At 45.5% G+C, this 24,493-nt stretch overlaps 1 protein-coding gene across 3 annotated transcripts in view; it reads left to right on the top strand.

The window, feature by feature from the left end:
• The first annotated feature begins 5,512 nt into the window (after positions 1–5,512).
• Positions 5,513–24,493, top strand: part of PLXNA4 (plexin A4) — a 606,963-nt gene continuing 587,982 nt past the window's right edge. For all 3 annotated transcript variants that reach the window (XM_082846558.1, XM_082846557.1, XM_082846561.1), the window contains exons 1-2: positions 5,513–5,704; positions 8,000–8,073. In XM_082846558.1, the coding sequence (XP_082702684.1) occupies positions 8,022–8,073 (52 nt within the window). In that variant the 5' untranslated portion in view covers positions 5,513–5,704; positions 8,000–8,021. The remainder of the gene's footprint in view (positions 5,705–7,999; positions 8,074–24,493) is intronic.

Here is a 24,493-nt window from a genome sequence, read left to right as displayed (position 1 = left end):
ATCTGTGAATTCAAAACACCCCTTGTTCCTGGAGGCGAGGCAAGAGGCCACATGGCCTGGCTGTCTTCTTGGCCAGAGGCTCCTACCCAGCTAAGACCTTCTTCAACCCGTTATGTCTTCATCATGGTCCAAGGGGTTGTCTAACCAACCACTTACATCCTAATCCATTTCTTTATTATTGATACTTTATTTCACTGATGTTATCACAGGGCCTGGCAGAATGTAAATACTCAAGTATTAAGTGAAAAGTAGTTCTACTAACCAACTAGTAGTCAATATGAAACTATCATTATTGCCAAACTGAGGGATTCCAGTCAAAAGCAAGACTTGACATTTCAGTTGGCCTATTCAGTTTCAAAATGGGGTTACACCAATTTCATTAATTTAAAAAAAAAACAGAACACAGCTTTGTTGAAATATAATTCACATACCACACAATTCACCCCTCGCAAATGTACATTTCATTCAACCATCACCACAATCTAATTTTAGTGCGTTTTCAACACCCCAAAAAGAAACCCTATGGCCATTAGCAATCACTCCCTATCCACACTGCCCGCCCCCCAAATCCTCAGCCCCAGGAAACCACTAATCTACTTTCTTTCTCTTCAGGTTTGCTTATTCTGGAAGTTTCATGTAAATGGAATCATCTTTTGTGACTGGCTTCTTTCAGCACTATGTTTTCAAGGTTCACCCATGTTGTAGCATATGTCAGAACTTCATTCCTTTTTATGATCAAACAACATTCCATTATATGAATGTACCACATTTTATTGATGAAGATTCGGGTGGTTTCCATTTTTTGGCTGTTACGAAAAATACTGCTATGAGCATTGGTGTGTAAGCTTCTGTGCAGACTTTCATTTCCACTTCTCTTGGGTATATAATTAGGAGTGGAACTGCTAGGTCATAGGGTACCTAAGATTGGGGGAACTGGCAAACTGCTTCCCAGAGTGGCTGGGCCATTTTACGCTCCCACCAGCAGTACATAAGGGTTCTAATTTTTCCGTATCCTCATCGATACTTACTGTCTATCTTTTTGAGCACATCCATCCTAGTGAGTGTGAGGTGACACATTTACATTTTCTTGATGACCAACAGGATCTTTTTGTGTGCTTATCAGCCAGTTTTATATCTTCTTTGGAGATATATCTTTTCAGGCCCTTTGTCCACTTAAAAAATTGGCTTGCTTGTCTTTTTGTTGTAAGAGTTCTTTATATATTCTGGAAACAAATCCCTTATGAGATGCGTGGTTTGCCCATATTTTCTCCCATTCTGTGGATTGTCTTCTCACTTACTCGATATGTCATTTGTAGCACAAACACTTCCTTAATTTTTAGGAAGTCCAATGCATTTCTAAATCATTATTTTTTTCTTTTGTTGCTTGTGGTTTGGGAGTCAGATCTAAGAAACCATCGCCTAAATCAAGGTCATGAAAATTTACTCCTATGTTTTCTTCTAAGAGTTTTATAGTTTTAGCTTTTACATTTAGGTCTAGGGTCCATTTTAAGTTAATTTTTGTGTACGGGGTGAGGAAGTCTAATTTCATTCTTTGACAGGTGTAATCTTTTTTTGGAACAGTGGAAAATAACTTAGACCCACTTTCTAGCCTTGTGTTGTAAGGCTGCAACCCATGCCCTGCCCATACCTACCTCCCAGGGCACCTGGGGATGAAGGAAGTGGTGCCTAGGATGCCATTTTGGAAAAGATGAGCGTGGAAAGCATGAAGCTTTCCTTGAAGCTAAAGAACCAACAGACCGTGGAACCAGCTTTGGATCTGAACTGGCAGCATCTCTTTTGCAGCTGCCCACTGCTCTCCTGGTTGTTAAATTGGGAGCAACACGACACTAGGGGACACCTCAGCCTTTGTAAAGTGCCGAATGTTAAGTGTCTTCGTGTTCCTGCCCTTGGGAGAGCCCTGCCTGGAGGAAAGAAATAAGGCCCAGTGCTTACCAAGCCTAGACACCGTTCTGGGTGTTTTACCTGTGTTCACGCCAGTGAGTGAACCTGTGAGCACGGCTTTACGAGCCCTTGGCTGTGGGCATCAATGCCAGCCCTGTTCTGCTGGCTCCTCCCTGAAAGGGCAGAGGGTAGGGACAGCAGGGGAGGAATGGGGAGCCAGGGGGAGCAGGAACAGGGAAGGGAGTCCATCAGAGGGAGAAGGTGGCATGTGGGGTAAAGGAGCATCTTAGGGCAAAGTGGAGGTGGAAGAAAAGATACAGGGGAGCGCTGCACCTGCCCTGCTCCTCCCCCACGCAGCATCAGCAGGTTGCCCACGCACACCTGGGCTCAAGGAGGCACCTTCTCTGACAGGGCTGCCCAAAGGCTGTGTGTGTGTGTGCGTTGGGGGGGACGTCTTGATGTCGTCCTCATGTTGTCTCTGGTCCCCCCCCTTCCTCCTGGTGCCCCTATGTCTCTGCTGCTCTGAGCTGCTCCTGCCCAGGGTGGGCCTCGTGCTGTGCACAGCTACCCTGCTGTGCTCCAGTCCTCCAGTGAGGCCCCCCAGAGTCACTGAAGAGCTAATCAGACCATCTGAACTTCAGCTCTGGGTTACCCACACCAGATGATTTATTTGCATTTTGGTTTATCAGGCTTCAAAATGCTTTAACACTGAAGGAGCCAGTGTCAGGGCCCAGTCCATCACTGGCTCGGGGAAAGAGAAGGGAAGGACATGGCAGGGAAGGGGTTTATCTTCCTTGTTGCTCCAACCCACAGTGGCCTTTCTGTCTCAGCACGTCGCTTGTGACCCCCAGATGGGCCCCGCTGCAGAGCAGGGAACCTTCCCCATGTGCCTCAGACCTCACTCTCCGCCTTCATCGTGGATCTGCCCCAACCTCGAGTTGACAGGCGGCACAAGAAATAGAAAGAGCCCTGAGTGAGGGGCCAGGACGTGAGGGCCACAGCCCTGCTGACGTGCGAACCATCTGAGTGCCCTGGGAGGTGACTTCCCTCCCCTTCTTTGCCTGCACTGGGCTCCACGCTGGGCTTCTCACCCCTCAGGGGATGTCTGTGTCTTTCTTCCTCCCTTTGTGGGGCGTGAGGGGCTGCCCTCCCAGGCAGACAGGCCCTTGGATATCTCTCAGGGGAGACAGATGCTGGGCCTGCCATTCACTAGCTCTGTGAACTCAGCCAAGCTATTTAGCCCATGTTGCCTGTTTCCCCATCTATGATGGGGATGTAGAACTTCCCTCATAGGGTTGTTGTGAGGATGAACGAATCAATCACAGAGCTCTTTGAACGGTGCCTGGCACAGGGCAAGGGTTGAGCCTGGGCTCCCATCACCACTACCAGGCTCCTGTGTATTTCCGGCTAGTCCGACACACCTCTCTCCCCATCTACCATGGAAGGGCCACAGAGTCGAATCCTGCTGCTGCCCTGCTCCCCGCTTCCCTCTTTGTGAACTAGGTCCTGCTCTTCGTTCTGCCTGCCCTGGGTTCTCTGGTCTTTGCCCTTCTTCTGGGTCTCTAGTCCACCCAGGGACGCACAGAGGTCAGACCTGGGGCCTCAGCGCTGCTCCATCCAGAAATCTGCATTTCTAAAACCTACATTCTCATGCCTACACCATCACTCTCGGTTTTAAAAAACCTCCTATTGAGTTCTGTCTGGTTCTGGTGGACCACATGTTGACCTTTCCCCCTCTGTTCCCTGGGTGCTCCAGCGTCCACCCTTTTTCCTAAATCTTTAGCTGTTGGATGGCAGATTATTTTAAGTTATTTGTTTTGAATTGCTTTATAAATGATTCTTATCTGTAAACTCAGAAAGTACAGAAAATATGAGAGAAAATAAAAACAAAAAGCAATCGATGTTTGGTTTACTAATCCTGTAAGTGAAAATACACTTACACGTAAACAATGACATGAGTTAATACTTTAAAGAGACTTAGCTGAAGTATTTTTAGTGACAAGTTTTAAGAGAGGATTTAAACGTGCTTATTTGACAATGACTGTACATTTAATTCCTTTCAATTCAGTAATCCTTTGTGTCTGGCATATTGTTCTCTCCCCTGTTCTCTTAGCCACTGACATTTCTACATCCTGCATCACCTTCTCTCTAGACCAAGATGCTGCTATTAGTTGTGCTGTCAAATGAAAATGTTTTTCATTGACTGAAAAATTAGTTGTGTTGTCAAATGCTGAATTAAATGCATGCCAGCTTCTTTATTGCAGGACTTTTCAGAGCCTTTAAGTGCTAACATAATTTCCTAGGAAGGAAAGACTGTATGTAGCATTGCCCAAACTTGACTTGTAGAACAGCCCCACACTTAAAATAAAAAGGATGTTTTAACATCTTGCTAGGAGTTAGGGTTCCCTGGAACCCCATTTTGGAAGCACCTCTTTACATCAAGCCATCCAGGTTTTCACCTGGCTTACTTCACACCCTGAAGCCAATAGCACAGGATTCCAAGGCATGGGCTGAGTTGAGAAGTAGCTTGTAGCTAACCCTGATTTCTGTGTGAAGCAAACCTAGGATGAAGTAGAACACTGGACATGGAATAGAACACAGGGCTTCATGTCTTGGTGTTGCCACTCAAAAACCATGTGAATTTGGTTAATCACAGCTGAGGTTATTTCCTTGCCTGCAAACCGGGGATAAGATCTGCCTCTCAGGGTTGTTGTAAAGAATAAATGACATTGTTTCTGAAAGAGCTTAGTTAAATGTAAATGCTGTAGACAAGTAATTTTAAGGTGTTTATTAGTATAGGAACCAACCCAAAAATTGTAACCTTATTAATACTGTGTTTTATCAACTTGGCTCATGCCTGGTGCTCCAGAACCCACAGGCCTCTCTTACCTGGCAGACAGCATCCTCGCTCTACAAGACCTCCTGGAGAGACACACAGAAGCACCTGCTCTGCTCTGCCCAGCCCCTCCCCAGCCCACCGTGGGGATCCACTCCTTTCGTGTTGCAAGTCCTACTGCACAAGGATGCCCAACTCCTGGGTCCTGAGAACTGAGCTCTGCCTGTCCTGGAGGGTAAGAAGCTGTCAGGCACCAGGAAGCCATTGCTTCCCTCCCCACTGCCACTCCATCAACAGGTCCTCACTGAGCTGAGGCCCCAAAGGAAAAGAGCACAATAGCAAACACCCAGAGCTAGAAATTGGAGGCGCACCACCTGCCAAGGGTCCTCTCTCCATGCAGTGGGACCCGGCATGAGCCACCAACTTCGGAGGGTCTCTTTCTTCTTCTGGTAAAATATCTGGCAGGCCGACCTTGTGAGAGTTTTGCAGATAAGAAAGAAAAAGGATGTCAAGCCCCTAGCCCCCAGGGAGCTTGCATATTAGTGTGGGAGAAAAGACAGACACTCTAAATGAGAGCAAGTGACTTTCTTATGGTGAAGTAGCTGCCATGAGGCAGAATGAGCCACGCACACACAGCTGTGGGCTGCTTCAAGTGACCGTGGCCGAAGAACTCAACTGGTCATGGTGTGATGGTGTCTCAGCTGGGGCGGCCACAACAAAATACCACAGACCAGGGGTGCTTAAACTACAGACATTTATTTTCTCACAGTTACTGCACTTTCTCACAGTGGAGGCTGGAAATCAGAGATCAGGTGCCAGCATGGACGAGTTCTGGTGAGGACTCCCTTCCTGGCTTGCAGATGGCCACCTTCTCACTGTGTCCTCACATGGCCTCTCCTGGGTGCATGCATGTGTGGAGAGAGAGCTCGCTGGTATCTCTTCTTCCAAGGCCACCAATCCTATCAGGTTAGAACCCTACCCTTATGACCTCATTTACCCTTAATTACCTCCAAATACAATCACCTTTGGGGTTAGGGCTTCAGCTTATGCACTTGGGAAGACAGTTCATTCCAGAGCAAATGGTAATGAGGTCAAGGCTGTGCACTGGGTTCCCAGGGGGGTCAGCTGACTCACCCTGGTTCTAGGCACAGGTCCTACCTGGGTCTGCTCACGGTGTAGGGGGGTGGATGCAATGCGGACCATGTTCACCACTGGAATGGCAAAATGTGAGACCCCCTAAATGGAGTCCAGTTTTACCCCTTCCTTTGAAGGATGAGGAAATCACGGCTCCTAAAAATGAAGTGATAACTACTCTCAAGGTCCCACAGTCCAAATCCTGACTCCCTCAGGGATTCACATTTTAAAAATGTGATTTCTGGAATAATCATGCTCATTTAAGCCACCTTGAACACATCCAGGGCTGTGTATTTCCTGTATCCCAGGCAGATGTTCCCACTTGCTCTTGCTTAATGTCAGACCATTGTCAATAGATTTTTAGCAGCCCCATGATTAACTCTTGAGGCAGGGAACCCAGAGCCCAAACTACTGTATTTCTACCACTTTCCATTTAGAAACTTCTGGAGCCTCCAAGGAAACCCTAGGGCTCCTGGAACACAAGCAGGAATCACTTATTCTAGTCCAATATCCTTATTTGAGAGACCGTCAGGCCCAGAGGACAGTGGCTTGCCCAGAGTTATACAGGAAGGACAGGAAGTTACCGCCAAGCCTGGAACAGAACCAAGGTCTCCACTCAAAGCCTTGAGCTTCTTTCAGTCCAGAAGACCCAAAGCTCAGCCCAGTGTCAGAATCACATGGGTGTTTAAAACATTGGGCTGGCCAAAAAGTGCCTTCGGTTTTTAAGTAAAAATAAAAGACACATTTTTCATTTTCACCAAGAACTTTATTGAACAATGTATTCATCCTTTTATTCCACTACATTCTGCCATTTTTCAGGCAACTTCATAATTCCATCTTCCCCAAACTTTTTATCTTTTTGAGCAAAGAACTGTTCCAGGTGCCTTTTACAGTCTTCCAGGGAATTGAAATTTTTTCCATTAAGAGAATTTTGTAAAGATTGAAATAAATGGAAATCTAACGTGCAATGGCTGGTGAATATGGTGGATGAATCAGAACTTCCCAGCCAAGCTGTGCCTGTTTTTGCCTGGTCATCAGAGAAACATGCGGGGGCTTCCCTGGTGGCGCAGTGGTTGAGAGTCCGCCTGCCGATGCAGGGGACACGGGTTCGTGCCCCAGTCCGGGAAGATCCCACGTGCCGCGGAGCGGCTGGGCCCGTGAGCCGTGGCTGCTGAGCACGGTGTAACGTTGCTTGTTCTCAATTAACGCCTCGATTTGATCGCTCTCCGCTTCAACTGGTCTACCCGACCACGGAGCATCATCTAGCAAGGAACCTCCAGCACGAAACTTCGCAAACCGCTTCTGACATGTTTGACCAGTCACAGCACCTTCTCCATACACTGCACAAATCATTTTTTGACTTTCAGTTGCGTTTTTACCTTCCTTGAAATAATAAAGCATAATATGCTGAAAATGTTGCTTTTTTCCTTCCATCTTCAATCTTAAAATGGCTCCCCCAAAATTCACTAATTTTGATAAGTCTCTTTTAAAATGCACGTTGATATGACAGCTGTCACATACAATCTAACAAAGTTGTTTCGGATGAAGTTAAAGACAACTAAGTATTACTAGAGCCATCTTACGGAGGAAACCGAATGAACCTTTTGGCCAGCCCAATAGATGTTTTTCCAGGTACTTCTCCAAAGAATTCAGATTGGTAGGTCTCGAGTGGGGCCCTGGCATGGGGATTTTTAGGAAACACCAACTGGCTGATGGGGCTGATTTCACTATAAGCAGGGACATATGTTCAGGGTGGGAAGCAGCTTTATCAAAGGCAGGGATGTGAGGGCCTGAGGCTTTCAGGCCAAGCTGTCATTGACTTTGCAGGTCCCTGTAGCACCAAGAGCTCTTATCTCTACCAAAGAAATAAATGGTGATTCCCAGAGCTATAGGTTGTGTCTGTTCCTGTAGCATCACTTGTTAGGCTCATCCAGAACGTGCCGAGCGCATGCCTATAGGTGGGGTCTGTTACGTAAACAGTAACAGGTGCAGACAGGCGGTCCTGTTAATGACCACCATCTGGACGAATAGACTTTAAAAAAACCCCAAAAACGTATGTGATGGAATTTTCCCCTCTTTGTTTTCTTATTTCTGGTGGCTTAAATATTGTGTTTGGTTTAAATACAGACATGATCCGACCACAAATATTATGGGCAGAAAAGCCAACACAGCAGACTCCGTGGAGAGACTGTCGGTTTCAGGTAAGACATAAAAATAGTGCGTGCTGTGTCTGCAGGTGTGCCTGGCTCTTCCTGGCATGTGTCACCTTGCTCCTCCAGAGGACGCCTCTGGGGAGTTGGTTTACTACCATTTTAGAGAGAAGTAATCGGAGGGGAAGAGGTTAGTCAGCTCCAAGTCACAGATAATCGATGACAGAGTAGAGATGAAAGTGTGGATGGCATGTCTCAGCAGCAGCCAGGTCTAGCTTTGGTTCCTGGTCCCTGGAGGTGGGGCAGAGGAAGACTGAGTCCACAGCCCCTGGGACACAAGAACCGGGAATGGAACTCCAGTCAACTGCTTGTTTTTGTTATGATGATGAATAGGACCATCTGAAAGGTAATCATCTGTGTAAAGTACATTTCAATCTTGTGCCAGGTCCTCCTGACCCCTGGATATTAGCTGTTGCTACTTCCATGGTAATAGGGGGGAGACAGTGTTGAACTCAGCTGTCGGGGCGCCCCTGGGGACAGGTGTCTCTGATCAGCTGGCCCCTTCACTATTTGGGAAGATGAGATTTCAATCCTGAAGATCCGGTCTTCACAGATTGTCACGGTTTGCATTTTATTTCTGGGGGCTATGCACCTGGCCTTTGCCTAGGTCACCCACATGCTCTCCCCACTCTGGAAGCGAGTGGAGGTGGGCCTGACCTAGTCAGGAGGTGAGAACATGGCAGCCCTCTTTCCTATAGCTTGGGAATCAGAATCAGGGCTGGGGCGGCCCAGGGAGGGCGCTGGCAATTCCATTTTGACCTGTTAAGCCCTAGAGGACTCAGAGGTGAAAAAGACAAGGTCCCCTCCCTGTCCCAGAATTCACAGGATAATGCCAGGCAGAGGGACACAAGGGCTGGGTCTGCTCAAGCGGGGTTCTGTGGGAACACAGAGGGAGGAGAGACCCAATTTGCCGCAGAGGGACACAGCTGGGGTAAGGCAGGGGTAAGCTGGCCTCTCCAGGCTTCTAGAATCAGGTTCTGCTACATCTGAAACATGGCAAGCCCAGGTTCCTTACAGAATCTCTTTAATGTATTTTATGTCTTCATGATTCTTGGAGGCTCATGAGATGGCGTAAAGGTATTGTGCTGGTCAGCTGCTTTGCGCCTCTTTGCTTCTGTGAGCAGCATTGGTGCTAGGCCAAGGAAGCCACTTATGAAAGTGAGAACGTCTCTTCTGCCACTGGTCTCTTCTGAGTGAAGGCACTGGGGCCCTTGGTAAAGGGACGATGTTGCTTGCTGATCTTATTGGTTGTAACACCTTAGTTCCAGTTAGCAAAGTGGATTTGCTGCTTCCCTTCCAGGGCCCTGGAGGGTGGGACTTGGGGCAGGTCCTGTTTTCGTGAGTTGTGAGACGGAGGGAGGGCACCAGGAAGGTGACCTCACCTGGGTGCCCGTTCCTGAGGTAGAGGGGAAGTTCACTTGAGGATGCCCGGCAGTGCTTAGGTGGGGCTGCAGGAGCCCACACACCTTGCCAGTAATGCCCAGCGTCCACCCTTGGGGTGTTTGTACCTGCTTGCGTGTGGCCTGTAGGGCAGAACCCGTGCACATGGCTCACCCACCGGCCTCCCTCGCCTCACCTGTCTCAGTTGCCATCAGCTCTGGCTTTTCTCATGTGACTAAAATCCTCCTCCCTGCAGCTGTCTTCTTCTTAGTCTGGATTCTCTCCCTTACACGTGGGAAAAGGGGTGCCTGTGTTGAGCCCCCAAGGTGTTCTGGGGTCTTCACCTGTAAAACGTAAGTGGTTTTACCACTTAATGTCAGTAATGTGTAGATTTTACATATTGGTGGATTACTTCTGACATAACAAATGTGGAAAGCTAGGCAGTTGAAAGAAGAGGCATTTTTAAATGAGTGAGGATGCCATTGTCTGTTGAGCTGGCGTTATAACAGGCAGAAAGGAATGAGTTGGTTAGTTCGCTGGGACAGGAAGGATTCTGGGCTAACCCCCGTCTGAGTGTTCCCGTGAAGAAGGCCAAGGGACAAGCCACAGCACCCCCTGGTGGACCTCACAGTGACCTGCCATCCCATTAAATGTCCACAGTAGGGATGGCCAGCATGGAGTCATCCCCAGTCCCTCTCCTGGTCCCCTGAGACAAGAAACATTCCTTTCCGAAGGACAAGTCAGACTTAGGAACGTGGTAGGTGGCTGTAGACTACTCCAGAGTTGAGTGGCACCCCCGACGCACCATGGGTGCCGGGGAAAAGGGGTGTATAGTGAAGAAAGGAAGCTTGCCCAAAGAAGGGTCTAAACTTTGCCCTCAGCTACTGGGAAGTGACCACGAGGCCCTTAGAATGTCGCACTTGCTAAGAGTGTCTTTCTTTTACCTGGGGACCTTGAGCCTCCCAGGACAATGTGGTTTACGATGAGGGCTTTGGGCCATGTGGTATCCAGTCTGCCTCCAGAGGGGTCAGCCATGATGGCAGTTAGCCGTGGAGCCCAGTGGAAACTCTGCACGCCAAGGCTCAGGTGGGCATCCCTGGTGGGCAGTGCTCTGTGCGTATGGACACACCGTTGTTGGGAGCAGTTAACGCTATTCACAGCTCCGTGGAAGCTCTGCTTTGGAACTTTCCTCGACTCGGCGCTATGCACCTTTTCCCTTGGCTGATTTTAACCTGCATTCTTCAGCTGTAATAAACCATAACTGTGAGTATGACGGCTTTCAGTGAGTTCTATGAGTTCTTCTAGTAAATTATTGAACCTCAGGGTGGTCTTGGGACACCCGTGCCCCCAGACTTTGCAGTTGGTAATTATACAGTAGAGTAGAATCCTTCACTATATGAGTCTTTTTTAACACTGGCCATGTGACTGAGCTAACTGACCACAGACAGACAGGTTGAACATAAACAAAAAAAAAATCAAGAAAAAAGTGCTAGAGACACAGGCTCTTAGAGGCAGATGTCACAGCAGTGATACTTGGCTATAGGCCCAGCTCACTGTGTGACGGGCTTCAAGTGTGGATACAAACTGAGATAGCTGAGCTCTCACTGAAATGCTTTCTGGTGCCAGGATGAAGAGAAATCCCAAGTCAGTATCCAAGGTTAAAGTGTAATTGTGGACCCCAGTGACTGTGCTCCATTCTTGCCAGAGGGGACCTCTGATTTCTAGGGTTAAATGAGCATAGCATCTGGGTGGATTAGGGATGGAAAGGTGGGTTGGTAACAGGAAGGAGAGGAAGAAACAGATGAAGAGTCAGAAGATGGTGATTTGGATCCTAACATTGTTATGGGCTGGTCACGACTTTGGGAAGGTCACTGATGTCGCTGGATCTTTGCCCCATTTGGCATCTTGCAGGCAGGCATTCCTATGTTTGATAGGAAGATGGAGCTAGATTCAGGGAAGGTAATGAAAGAGAATGTACATTTGTGTACTTTCTCTGTCAGGGGCTGGGTTGGGGCTTGACTTACTATATTAATCAGGGATCTTCATAGAAACAGAACCAGTAGTACACACACACACACACACACACACGTGCATACCATTTATCTATATATATGTATAGCTATAGCTATATCTGTATCTATCTAGAGAGAGAGAGATTTTAAGAAACTGGCTCATATGATTGCAGGGGCTGGCAAGTCTGAAATGTGTAGGGAAGGCCAGCAGGCTGGAAACTCAGGGAAGGGTTGATGCTGCAGTCTTGAGTCTGAATTCCTTAACAGACTAGAAAACGCAGGCACATTTTGTGTGTTGCAGTCTTGAGGAGAACTTCAGAAAATCTTAGTCTTTGCTCTCAAGGCCTTCAGCTGATTGGATGAGACCCACCCACATATGGCGGGTGATCTGCTTTACCCAGAGTCTACCGAGTTAAATATCAATCACACCTGAAAAATAGCTTTCCAGCAACATCTAGACTGATGTTCACCCAAGCAACTGGGCACCACAGCCTAGCCGAGGCAATACGTAAAATTGACCATCAACGCATTTAATGCTCACAGCAACAGTGCAAAGTAGGCAGCAAGAACAGTGCTGGGCCTGGGCCTAACATGTTTCTGGCTCCATCTTCACGTGTTACCATGTTGTATCTGGTAAATAATCCCTAAGATCTGCCAGCTGGGACATTTACACTCTTTGTAAACCAAACAACAGACTCCATTTTTCCTACTGTTCCCTCCCCCAAAAAGGGCTGCTGGTGCTAACACCCCCCCACCCCTTTTTTTTTTTTCTAACAAGGTAATGGTCTACTAGGAGCCTGGAAAGCTTATTGGTAGCCAAAGATTTGTCCTTATGTCCAGACTGTGATACTTACCAGCTACCTACTGAATGGTTCAGGGAAGGCATCCGTTCATTCAGCCAAACTGACAAAACCTTTCCGACATACCAGGCATTATGATAAGGACCAGGGCTGGAATATAGCCAAGACACAGACCTGTTTGTATCTCTCAGTCTAGCTGATCTGGAGAAGATTATCATAAGATGAGCAAATGTTTGGAAAGTGCTTTTGATGTTGTAAAATGCTGGCTCTAAGTTTCTGCACGCTCACTGCAGTCACTGAATGTCCAGACTTCCCGTGACCCTATGAAAATGGTAGAGTTGACTTAATTGTCAGCATGGTAGTGACTAAACATGGCAAGCATTCTGAGTACTTATTTGCATAAAAGTTTAAGAAGTTATCAGTTTCGCTTGTAAAATCTCCAGAACCTCATAAGAAATGCTAATGAAAGATCTAAGCTGAAGCTCGACAGTGAGCTTCCCCAAAGAGAGGAAAGAATGAATGGAAATGAAGAGTGCCATTATGCAGGACTGATTTCTTCAAATGCCAGATGTTAATAATTAAACTTTCATTAATGGATAAAAAGAATGAAATAATGCCATTTGCATCAACATGCATGGACCTGGAGATTATCATACTAAGTGAAGTAAGTCAAACAAAAGCAGATATCATATGATATCGCTTATATGTGGAATCTAAAAAAAAAATGATACAAATGAACTTATTTACAAAACAGACAGACTCACAGACTTAGAGAATGAACTTACGGTTACCGGGGGAAGGGTGGGGGGAGGGAGAGATTGGGAGTTTGGGATTGACATGTACACACTGCTATATTTAAAATAGATAACCAACAAGGACCTACTGTTTAGCACAGGGAACTCTGCTCAATATTCTGTAATAACCTAAATGGGAAAAGAACTTGAAAAAGAATAGATACATGTATATGTATAACTGAATCACTTTGCTGTATACCTGAAACTAACAACATTGTGAATCAACTATGCTCCAATATAAAAAAAAAAAAAGAAAAACTTTCATTAATGGAGAACACAACAGAAGGAATGTTACATCAGTGAACTTAAAAACTCTTCTCCTGCCTAAATGACTTGCCTTCCATTTGGGAAAAATACCCTCTTCTAAGGACAATGAGTTAACTAGGTAAGTTCCCATGATTGGAGAGGCACAGGGACAGACTTTTGTTGTCCATTTACCTGTGATGTCACGGATGCGTCATTGCTCTCGGGTGTGCTACACTTGGCCTCAGGGTTGTAAATAGAACTATGTTAGGACTACTGTGAAACGTAATAAGTAAATAATAAAATATGAATCTTACCAATGAAGAGCAGTACTGTTCCTTGACCAGTGACTTTTAAAGCTATCCTGATGGAGAGAAAAATCAGTTTTACCAATCCATGTAGGCCCTGAGGTAAAAGTGACTTGGAATAGAGAAAGAACCCAAATGGGCCCCAGAAGCCTAGGTTTGCGCATATGAAGGTCAAGGACAGTCTTATTCAGCCATCTTTTTGGTAACTATTTTAGAGTTCACACTCCTGGTACCATCCAAAAAGCTAGTTACGTCTTCTTCCCTGTAATGAAAGAATGTCTTTAACTGAGCCTTTAAAAAAAATTACTTAATAGTTAAGAATGAAAATAAGCTATAAGATAAATATGGTTTCAGTTCATATTCTGCCCCTACTTCTCTCTGGGCGTCAGTTTTCTTAATCTGTAAAATGTGTAGGTTTTAATATATATGGGTTTTATGGCTTCCTGTTCTTTCCAACTTCCTGAAATCACAGCTCCCCAGCCCTGTACCACTCAGCTGTTCAGGTGAGGGAAACTGGGGAAATTGTAGCTGAAAGGTCATCTCCAGCTTTTCCTTGAAACGAAGCTTTGTGCCCTCCCTCGCCTCCACAGCCCCTGGCTATGGCTAGACCCGCGTGGGCAGGGAAGGGAGGCGGTATTCCTGAGGCCGGGCAGGGTCTAAGGGCTTATTCCATGTCTCCTGAGTGTCTCTGGGATAAACATTTGGTGAGGAGGCAGGGGGCTGTGTGGAAAGGGGGTTGCCATGGCAACCCGGAACTGTGTGCTGCTCCAGACCTGTTGATTTCTCCCTCTCTGGCCTCGTGTCTTTTCTGATGGGAGGGGACAAATATTGGGAGTGACCTGGGGAGTTGAGCAAATTCCCGCAAACCATTCCGCAGCCCCCAGCCTGAACACGATTCACAGAGGAGGGGCCCAGCACCAAGGTAGCGCACAGCACTCTAAGCTCGCTGCGTCCCAGAACCAGCTTCCTCAGGCCACTCAGTCTTCCTTCAATACTCAAAGCCCACCTGCTCTGAGGGGCCGTTGGAGATTACCCGCCATAGCTCTCTCCCTTCTCTGAATTCCTTCAGCATGTGTGTCGGTGTATCGTGTATGTAAGTCTTCTTAAGGTTTCTCAGCTGCTAAAGGCTGCACATCAACAGAATAGTTAGCCTTAGGATGAATTGTTTCTGTCATCAACCACATACATAACCTTGCACCAGTAACACAGGAAGTGCTGGTGTGGCCAGAGATCTGGGCTCAGGTGTAAGGAATAAATAAGCAAGGGCAGGGGATCTCAGAGAGGGACTCACCCAGAGAAGCCAGGCAGTAGAAGGAGAGGAGAGGGGAGGGGCAGGGGAGGAGGGTGGGGAGAGGACCAAAGGGCAGGGAGAGAGAGAGGGAGGGGGCACGGGAGAGAGAAGGAGAGTGAGTGCGTGTCAAGGGATGAAGGATTCGATGCTGTACTGGAAGAGAGGTGAGAAAACTAGAAGCAAGGGCAGGTACAATTCAATTAGGGGGAAACTAACTGTAAATAACACTCCTAGTTACATTAGGGAACCGATTCTGGTTCCAGCTCCTGAGCACCAGGGCCTGCAGGGTGGGTGGATGCTGAAGGCCTTCTCTGGGAGCAGCAGTAAGGAAGGGCCACTTCTGCCTTTCCCTCCCGCAGGCCCTTCCCAGCCCCGGAGCGCCGCCCGCCAGCCCCGGGGGTGCTGGCCGCTGTGGCCAGAGGCACGATGACAGTGTCTCAGGGCCTCTGCTCCAGCCACCGTTGTTTTCCACTTGACTTTGAGGAAGCTAATGAACAAATGCTCAGCGTGGCCTCAACTGCTCCCTTCTCAACCATGAGCCTGTCCACACGGCAAAGCCTCCTGTGGTCTCGGCTGCTCCCCTGCAGCTGTCAAAGCAGGCAGCTGTCGGGTGGTATATTGGTTAACACGTGTGAGCTCATTGGAGTCTGGTGTGCGTGGTACAACTTCCACTCTGTTCCCTCAGCTTTTTTCTCAGACTCCCTGGCTCGGAAGATAGCTCTGGCAAGAACCTACATGTATGATATGAAAACACCCTCCCTTGTATGCTATATATAGTTGTGCACAGGTGTTAGATAAGAAGTACATGTGTTATAAGTGTAAAATGTGGTCAGAAGACCCAGATGCAAAAACCTATTTGTTCACAGCCACAGGCATCTGTTCGCAGATGACCCGCCGGTCCCTGCCCTGATCCAGAGAATTACTTAGGACTGTTCAAAATGAACGATACTTGTCAACACGTTCTAAAATCCAGTTAATAAAAAAGGAAAGTGTCAAGTTGCTTCCAAATTGATCTGAGTAGGATTTTTTAAATGTCTGCAATAAAAGTTATTTATAAGACAGATTCTATCAGTTTACACTTAAAAATCTTAAAAACCTTTAATGGCATCCCATTTCCTGTGGTGAACAATCCAGGTTCTGGATGGCCATGCAAGGCCTTCCATAATCTAGACCTAGTGTTATTCATCTTTAAGACTATGACCTCCACTGCTTGTACCACAGAGCTTGTTTTCTGGTTGTATCCTTTTGACTACGTAAAAATATAAATTTCTTGGACAAATATATAATTTGCGATGGTCCAAAGCTAGAAGAGATAGTGAATTCATTTATTCATACTGAACACCTAGGCTGGGCTGGGTTTGGTTCTAGCACTGAGGATACAGCAAGGGCGAAACAAAGCATCTGCTCTGTGGAGCTTGCATGCTAGTGAGGGAAATGGACCACAGTGTCGGGTGGGGTAAGTGGCTTGGGATGGGAGTAATCACTGATCTCAGAGAGGAGCCTCCCTGATAAGGTGCACTTTGAGCAGAAGAGAGCACCAGCTAAGATTGAGGAGAATGGTGTTTTCAGGCCGTGGGAAGAGCAATGCAAAGACTGTCTTGTATGCTTGGAGCGTTTGTACGACAGCAAGAAGGCCACTTGTGGTGGTGGTGGAGAGAGTAGAGGTGAGAATTGTAGGAGGTGAGGTCAGAGAGGTAGCTAAGGCCAGATCTCATAGAGCATTCTGGCTCTGGTCATGACTTTGGATTTTACTCCAGTGACATGGGAAGCCACTGGAAGATTTTGAGCAGTTGAGAGGTATGATTGACTTAGGAATTACACAGTTACTCTGGTTACCATATGCAGAACAGGCTACTGTGGGGGATCAAGGGTGGAAGCTGGGAGACCAGAGAAGAAGTTATTCTAATAGTCTAGGTTAGGGACAGTGGTGGTTTAGACTAGGGTGTGCATGATGGAGGTAGTGAAAATGGTAGGATTCTGTAGACATTTGAAGGTAGGGTTGTAAGGATCTTCTGATCAATCAGACATGGAATGTGGGAGGGGAGTCAATGATTCCAAAGATTTTGGACTGAGCAGTCAGGAACATTGAGACTAGAGTCACTATTTATGGACGTGGGGAGAAGGAGTTTGGGAAAAGCTAAGGGTTCTATTTTGGATCGATTAAATTTAAGACACATGGGCTTCCCTGGTGGCGCAGTGGTTGAGAGTCCGCCTGCCGATGCAGGGGACACGGGTTCGTGCCCCGGTCCGGGAGGATCCCACGTGCCATGGAGCGGCTGGGCCCGTGAGCCATGGCCGCTGAGCCTGCAAGTCCGGAGCCTGTGCTCCGCAGCGGGAGAGGCCACAACAGTGAGAGGCCTGCGTACCGCAAAAAAAAAAAAAAAAAAAAAAAATTAAGACACACATTCTGTAATTAGAGATATTCAGTAGGCAGTTGGATACAGGCGTCTGAAAGTCAGGGAGAAATTAGGACTGGAGAAATAGTGTTGGGAGTGGTTCAGCCTACAGATGGCTTTAGGGAGTGAGGGTATATAAAAAGGAGAAGAAATCCAAGGACCCAGCAATGATGGAGGAGCATCCAAGGGGATAGAATGAGAACCGAGAGAGAGGGATTCCCATGAGGCCAAGGAAAGAAAGCATCCGCAGAAGGAGAGATCAACTAGGTCAGATGCTGCTGATACATCAATAAGATGAAGACTGAGACTTGACCATTGAATTTAACAATAAGAGGTCCATTGCTATGTAGAATTCAGTTTTAGATAGCCCCCGATAGGCCAAAACTATCATGATCATTTTAATAGGAAACCACACATAGGTTCAAATGTATCAAGTTTCATGTGTAGGATTTGGAAGATGTGGGTTCACAACAGTTTCTGAGAAAAAGCCTTGTGGGATTTATGATGCTGAGTGCCATACAAACTACCAAGTGATGGAGATGTCAAAAAAACCACATGGAACTGACTTTGCCACATAGATAGAAGCAGAGCATCTAGACTAATGGGACTGGGTTCTGTCCGAGAGGTGCACTGCCGGGAGGGCAAGTGTTTCTGTATCTATTTCTGTATAACAAACCACCCTCAGAATGTACTGGTTTAATCCAATGATTTATTATTTCTCATAATTTTATGGACCGGTTGGTTGGTTCTTCTTTTGGTTTTGCCTGGGCTGATAAGACTACAGTCCTCTTGTGAATTGGCAAGGCCCTGGGTTTAGCTGGGTCCTTCAGACCATATGGTCTTTCATCTTCAAGGAGGCAAAATTGGACTTCCTTGCATGTTGATGGCAGTGATCCAAGAGGGCAAGCCCAAGGTACAATGACTTACCAAGCCTCTGCTTGCACCATGTTTGTCCCATTGACCAAAGTGAGTCATATGGCCAAGCCCAAGGTCAAGGTGGGAGGAGACAGTATCAGTATATGGATACCAGAGATGTGATTTGTTGGGGACCTTTTGTATGAAAATCTACCACTGGCAGATTTTGACTTGATATGAGAGAAAAGGTTTTTTGGGTTTATTTTTTGGTTTTTTTTAACATCTTTATTGGAGTATAATTGCTTTACAGTGTGGTGTTAGTTTCTGGGCAGAAGACCTAAATAGACATTTCTCCAAAGAAGATATACAGACTGCCAACAAACACATGAAAGGATACTCAACATCACTAATCATTAGAGAAATGCAAATCAAAACTACAGTGAGGTATCACCTCACATGGTCAGAATGGCCATCATCAAAAAATCGACAAACAATAAATGCTGGAGAGGGTGTGGAGAAAAGGGAACCCTCTTGCACTGCTGGTGGGAATGTGAGTTGATACAGCCACTGTGGAGAGAAAAGTTTTAAACAGCAATAGCCATGCAATTAGCTGCTTTATGAAATAGCTGCTCCCTGGTGGTGGTGATGTTCCAACTCTAATTCATATGTTTATTCTTCCACTCATTTAAACATTTTATTAAATACCTATGATATGCAAGATCCTAGGTTAGGTACTGTGAGGGGTAAAAGATGGATAGAATAAAGTCTGTGGAATGACTTTTACAGACCCTTGGGAGAAATGGAAAAACAAAAAAATTGGAGTCACTGAGAGATACTTACAGATAAAGAACAGTGGGAAAGCAGAGAAGAGAGAGAACTTCTGGCTGGAGTTGGGGAGTGGAGGATAAGGAGGCCATTGGAGCCTTTACAGAAAAGGTAACATTTTAGCAGAGAGAAAGGAAGGAAACTAATAGTTATGGAGTTCTTCTCTGAGCCAGGCACAGTACTAGGCTCTGTGTGAATGTTTCACCCTTTAATCCTTGTGGCAAGCACACCATTCCCATCTAAGGACACTGGATCTCAGAGTGTTCACACAGGCATTGTCAGGCCAAGAATTTAAGTCTTGGTCTGGCTAGTCTAAAATCTGTATTCTTCACAGGAAATTAGGCTGCCTCAATAAAATTATCATGTATGATAATTCAGATATTTTAAAGTACTTTAAAAAGCTCATTCAAGCCTCACAACAGGTATGAGGAAAATATTATCCCCATTTTATAGGTGAAGAAATTGAAGCTCAGAGAAATTGAGTCAGATAGATGTGGGACTTTTGCATTAACTCTTCCCTCTGCCTGGAATTCTGTTTCCTGTGACTTTATGTTGTGTCTGGCTCCTTCCTGTCATTCAGGTCTCAGCTTAAATGACACCTTCCCTCATCACCACGTCTGAAGTGGCCCCACGTCTTAGGCTCGCATATCATCCTATTTAAATTCTTTGTGTGGCACTTGTCACTGTTCGGATGGTCTGTTTTGTTTTGTTTTGTTTTTCTTTAAACTTTGCTGATTGCTGGTTTTCAGTTTCTCCCCATTAGAAACTAAACTCTATGAATGCAATATTTTTCTTTTTCTCTTTTTTTAGCTTGATTTTATTTTAATCCCACACATCAGATACTTATGTTTCATAGTCATATTTATTTTTATTTACATACAAGTTTACTCTTTCTTATTGCTCACCAGTCCTTCTTTCTTTTTGTCCTTTTTTTCGATATCATTTTCCTTCTTCTTAATGTATATCCTTTAGTTCAGATATTCCTTTAATCAGGGTCTATTGTACTGAATGAACTCTGATTTCGTGTGTCTGGAAATGCTGTATTTCCTGTTGTTCTTGAAATGTAGTTTCAGTGCTCGTATTTAGTACAGTTCTGAGTTGACAGCGATTTTCTCTCAGCATTTTGAAGATATCATTCTGTTGACTTCTGGCTTTCGTTGTTGCTGTTGAGGTCAGCTGTCAGCCTAATCACTGTTCCTTAATAGTGTTTCCCCCCCCACCCCCCCACTCCCGCCCCGCCGCCGGCTATTTTTAAGATCTTCTTTCTTTGATTTTCTATAGCTTCATTATGATGCGTACTGCTTGGAATAGGTTAGATTCCCTGAAACTGAGAAGTGGTGTCAACTATGGAAAATTCTAAGCCATCTTCTTTTCAAATATTTCTTCATTCTTTTCTCCCTATTTACATCTTCTGGAACCTCAATTATACATAAGTTGCATCTTTTCATTCTCTCATTCATGTATCTTAACATCTTATTTATATTTTTCACCTTTTTGGCTGATGCATTCTGGATAATTCTTTAGCTGTTTCCCCCAGTCTAATAGGTACATTTTTCTTCCTGTGTCTAACCTGCTGTTTAAGTCATCCAATGTGTTTTAAATTTCATTTATCGTAGTGTTTATTTCATGAAGTTATATTTGGTTCTTTAAAATGGGTTTGTTCAGCTTTGCTAATCTTTTGCTCCTTTGGATTACTATAATTTCCCGCATTTCTTTAACCATGTTAAACCTACTTATTAAATTTTTTTCTCTAATCATTTAATACCTGCAGGCTCTATGAGTCTGATTCTGCAATTTATTGTTTCTGTTGACTCTTACTAATATTGGCTTGTACTCCATGTATTTAGTGATTTTGCTGTTCATTTCTGAAAATAACAAGAGGCCTGAGTTGAATTTTCAGAGAGAATTTTCTTGGAGAGAGTTTGTGTTTCTTCTGCCAGGTGTTTGGAGCACTGTCCAATCGAGGACAACTTTAAACTAAGTTTGGCACCCTCTATTTTTGGTGTGAATTCCAGCCCTAAATCCTCATCAATATTAGTTTGTGGTAGGAAAAATTAGGGGAATGTTTTTTTTTCCTGCCACTTTCCTACTCTAAGGGTCAAGTCTGAGCCAGATAAATCTTTGATGGGGCAACTAAGGTATCACCCTGTAGGCTTCCCAGTTAATAGAAGTCCCATTTTGCTTGGGATCTAGGATTTTTTCCTCTAGTCTCTTATATGTATGGCCCTAGACCAACAGGAAGTTCAGAGATTCCCACAAGGAAAATGACTTTGTAGCTTAGTTATCCCCATTGAATTGTACTTCCTTATCTTTATTTCCCCTGATTGTACTCCTTGTTCTCCTGCTAGCTCGGCCACACTTTAAAATATGTTTTATGTTTTATCCAGAATTCTTAGTTGTTCTGTACTGGGCAGGTATTCTCTCCTTGTTTATCCCGACATATTGCCAGAAGCAAAAGCACCTATTCTTTTTCCACGCTACATTACTTGGCCTCAAAGCTTGACGAACACTTATCAGAGATGTAGCAAAAAGTCATTTCTGTTTTGAGTGATGTTGCCAGAATCCTGTTCTCCTAATATTAAAAATGTCCCTCTTTCCCCCAAGATCATCTAACCATAAAAGAAAAGCAAAGGTCTTTGTGTAAAATGAAGAGCCAGTGTGGCTGGAACACAATAAGAAATGGGAAGAGAGGCATGAGAATAAGTTGGAGATACAGATTGGAATCAGATCATGAAGAAGTATTGTGGGGAACTGGGTTTTTTCTAAGTCAAATAGGGAATCATTAAAGGTGTTAAACAGGATAGGGATCTGAACTAAGTCTATTTGAAGACTATAAACGAGGATGACAAGTTGTTGGAGGGCAGAAGTGGAAAAATGGAGACCTGCTGGGAGACTTTCATTAGTCCAGATAAGAAATGGAGGTGGCTTGGAGTAGCACGGTAGCCAGGAGACACAAAAATGTGTATAAGTATAGTATCTATTGTTATGTAACTAATTACTCCAAAATTTAGCAACTTAAAACAATCAGCACTTGTATCACCCAGTTTCTGAGTGCTAGGAGTCTAGGAGCAACTTGTCTGAGTGGCTCTGGCTCAGGGTCAATAGTCAAGCTTACATCTGGGGCTGCCTCAAGGCCGCCTCAAGGCCATCTCAAGGCTTGACTGGGCTGGGGAATCCACGTTCAAGCTCACTCATGTGGTTGCTGGAAGGCTCAATCCCTTGCTGCCTGATGGCCAGAGGCTTCTGTTCCCTACCATATGGACCTCTCCAAGGGCTATTCACAACATGGCAGTTTGCAGCTAGCTTCCCTCAGAGTCGGGATGCTGGTGGGAGAACAAGATGGAAGTCATAGTCTTTTTATATCCTGATCTCTGAAGTAACATATCATCAACTCTGCCATATGCTATTGGTTGTACAAAACAACCTGAGACAGTATGGGAGAGGACTACACAAGGGTATGAATATCAGGAAGTGGGAATCATTGGGGACCATCTTGGAAGCTGCCTACCATAATACATATGAGATCTACTTTGGCTGTAGAACAAACCAAATGATGAATTTGATGTGAGGAAAGGGAAGAAAATAAGGATGGCTTCCAGGCTTTTGGTTTTAGTTACTTTACTACAGTTGGAAGAAAAACATGTTGGAAGTGAGGAGAAATCAAGAGTTCTTCTTTCAACATGTGCAGAAGTTGCAAAGCTTTTTAGATATCCAAGTGGATGCATCAGTAAGAAGTTTGAATGAATGATTCTGGAGCTTGGGAGAGAGCCCAAGACAGGAGATTAAATTTGCAAGTCATAACCTATAGATGAGATCTAAAACATAGGCACTGGATGAGATCACTTAGTTGCAGTTATTCGCAACCTTAGCTGCCCATTAGAATCATCTGGGAAGCTTGAAAAATTGACACCAGGCCATTCTCCAAGTCAACTAAATCAGCATATCTGGACATGGCACCCAACCACTGGGATTTTTAAAGTTCCCCAGTGATTTCAATGAGAACCAAAGATTGAAAACCACTGACAAGGGAGAAAATGCAAGAAGGGAAAAGAAGGGAGCCCACGACCCCTGCGTGTACGCGAGGGTAGAGGATGATGGTGCTGCAGAGGGAGAAAGTTAAGGCGTAAGACACAGCTTCTTTCGCAGTGCCTGAGAATTGGTTTATTTTGTGGTTGACAAGCTGGTGAGCTGAGAGCAGTTTGTACGCTCCACATGCGAAGGGTCATCCTCTGTGGCTGATGAAGAACATAGGATCACTTTGGAATTTCAAAATGTAAAAAGTTGAATACACTGATTCCATTTCGTAATGCAGTCAGACTTAATTAGACCCAAAGTATTTGCCCACTGTTCCCCTGGCCTTTTTTTTTTTTGCGGTACGCGGGCCTCTCACTGCTGTGGCCTCTCCCGTGGCGGAGCACAGGCTCCGGACGCGCAGGCTCATTGGCCATGGCTCACGGGCCCAGCCGCTCCGCGGCATGTGGCATCCTCCCGGACCGGGGCACGAACCCGCGTACCCTGCATCGGCAGGCGGACTCTCAACCACTGCGCCACCAGGGAAGCGCTGGCCTTTTTAATTAGGGGTAAAATTTAAGGAAATCTGAACCCGACACTCTTTACGTATAGAAGACTGTGCAGAGATGTGGCTGGATTCCAGTGGGAAGCTCCTGAAGTCAGGCTGTCAGGGAAAAAAGACTAAGTGTCCAGTCTAACGTCAGATTAACACTAACAATGTGCTGATCTTTGTGTGCAAAAAGATCTTGGGACAATCCATTGGTAAGTAGGTGTTGGAGGTGTTTTTCCATCTGTGCGGATCCAACCATTTGTTAGCCCCTCTCCCCAAACTTTTGCAAACTGATGTACCTGAGTGAACAGTGGCTTGCAGCTGTGTTCTCAGCCCTGCTTCCTGAGACATTGACACTGTGACCTTGATCTCATTAATCCATTTTCCATGACTCTTGACCAACAAATCAAATAGGTCAAATTCATAACCGTTGAGTCCTCTGGAAGGATATAGCACATTCCCTCACCCTATGCCTGCACCTGACTGGGCTCTTTTAAAAACTATCTCTTTGTTTCTATTTCTGGCTATCAGGGTCATTAAAGGAGACTTCAGATGCTCTCTGGTTGGAGTCCAAAGTCCTCAGTTCAAGACTGAGCTCTACCACTTGTTGGTTGTGAGCCCTAGGGCACACCACTTAGTCTACTAAGCCCGTTTCCCCCTCTGTAGAATGGAGGGTCCCTGCCTTACTCTTTCCTGAGATCACTGTTTATAGAGAAATGAGTGAATGTAAACAACCTTATCTTGCTGATGTAGACTTAACCGCCACCATATCTGCTGCACTGGGCATATGCAGAGCCGTTCACCTGCCTTGGACGTCTGCCTCCTTGCCTTCTCACCATCAGGCCTTTCCTTCCTTCCATATCTCATGGCTCAGACCTCACATTTCTTCAGGAAGTCCTTCTGGATTAACCCCATCTCACTTGTATCATCCTTTTTGCTTTTCTCC

The sequence above is a fragment of the Leucopleurus acutus genome, assembly GCF_964270905.1.
Source record: "Leucopleurus acutus genome assembly, chromosome: 9".
Taxonomy (NCBI): Eukaryota; Metazoa; Chordata; class Mammalia; order Artiodactyla; family Delphinidae; genus Leucopleurus; species Leucopleurus acutus.
Note: the sequence above shows the minus strand (reverse complement) of the source record. Positions and strands in the feature narration are given on the sequence as shown.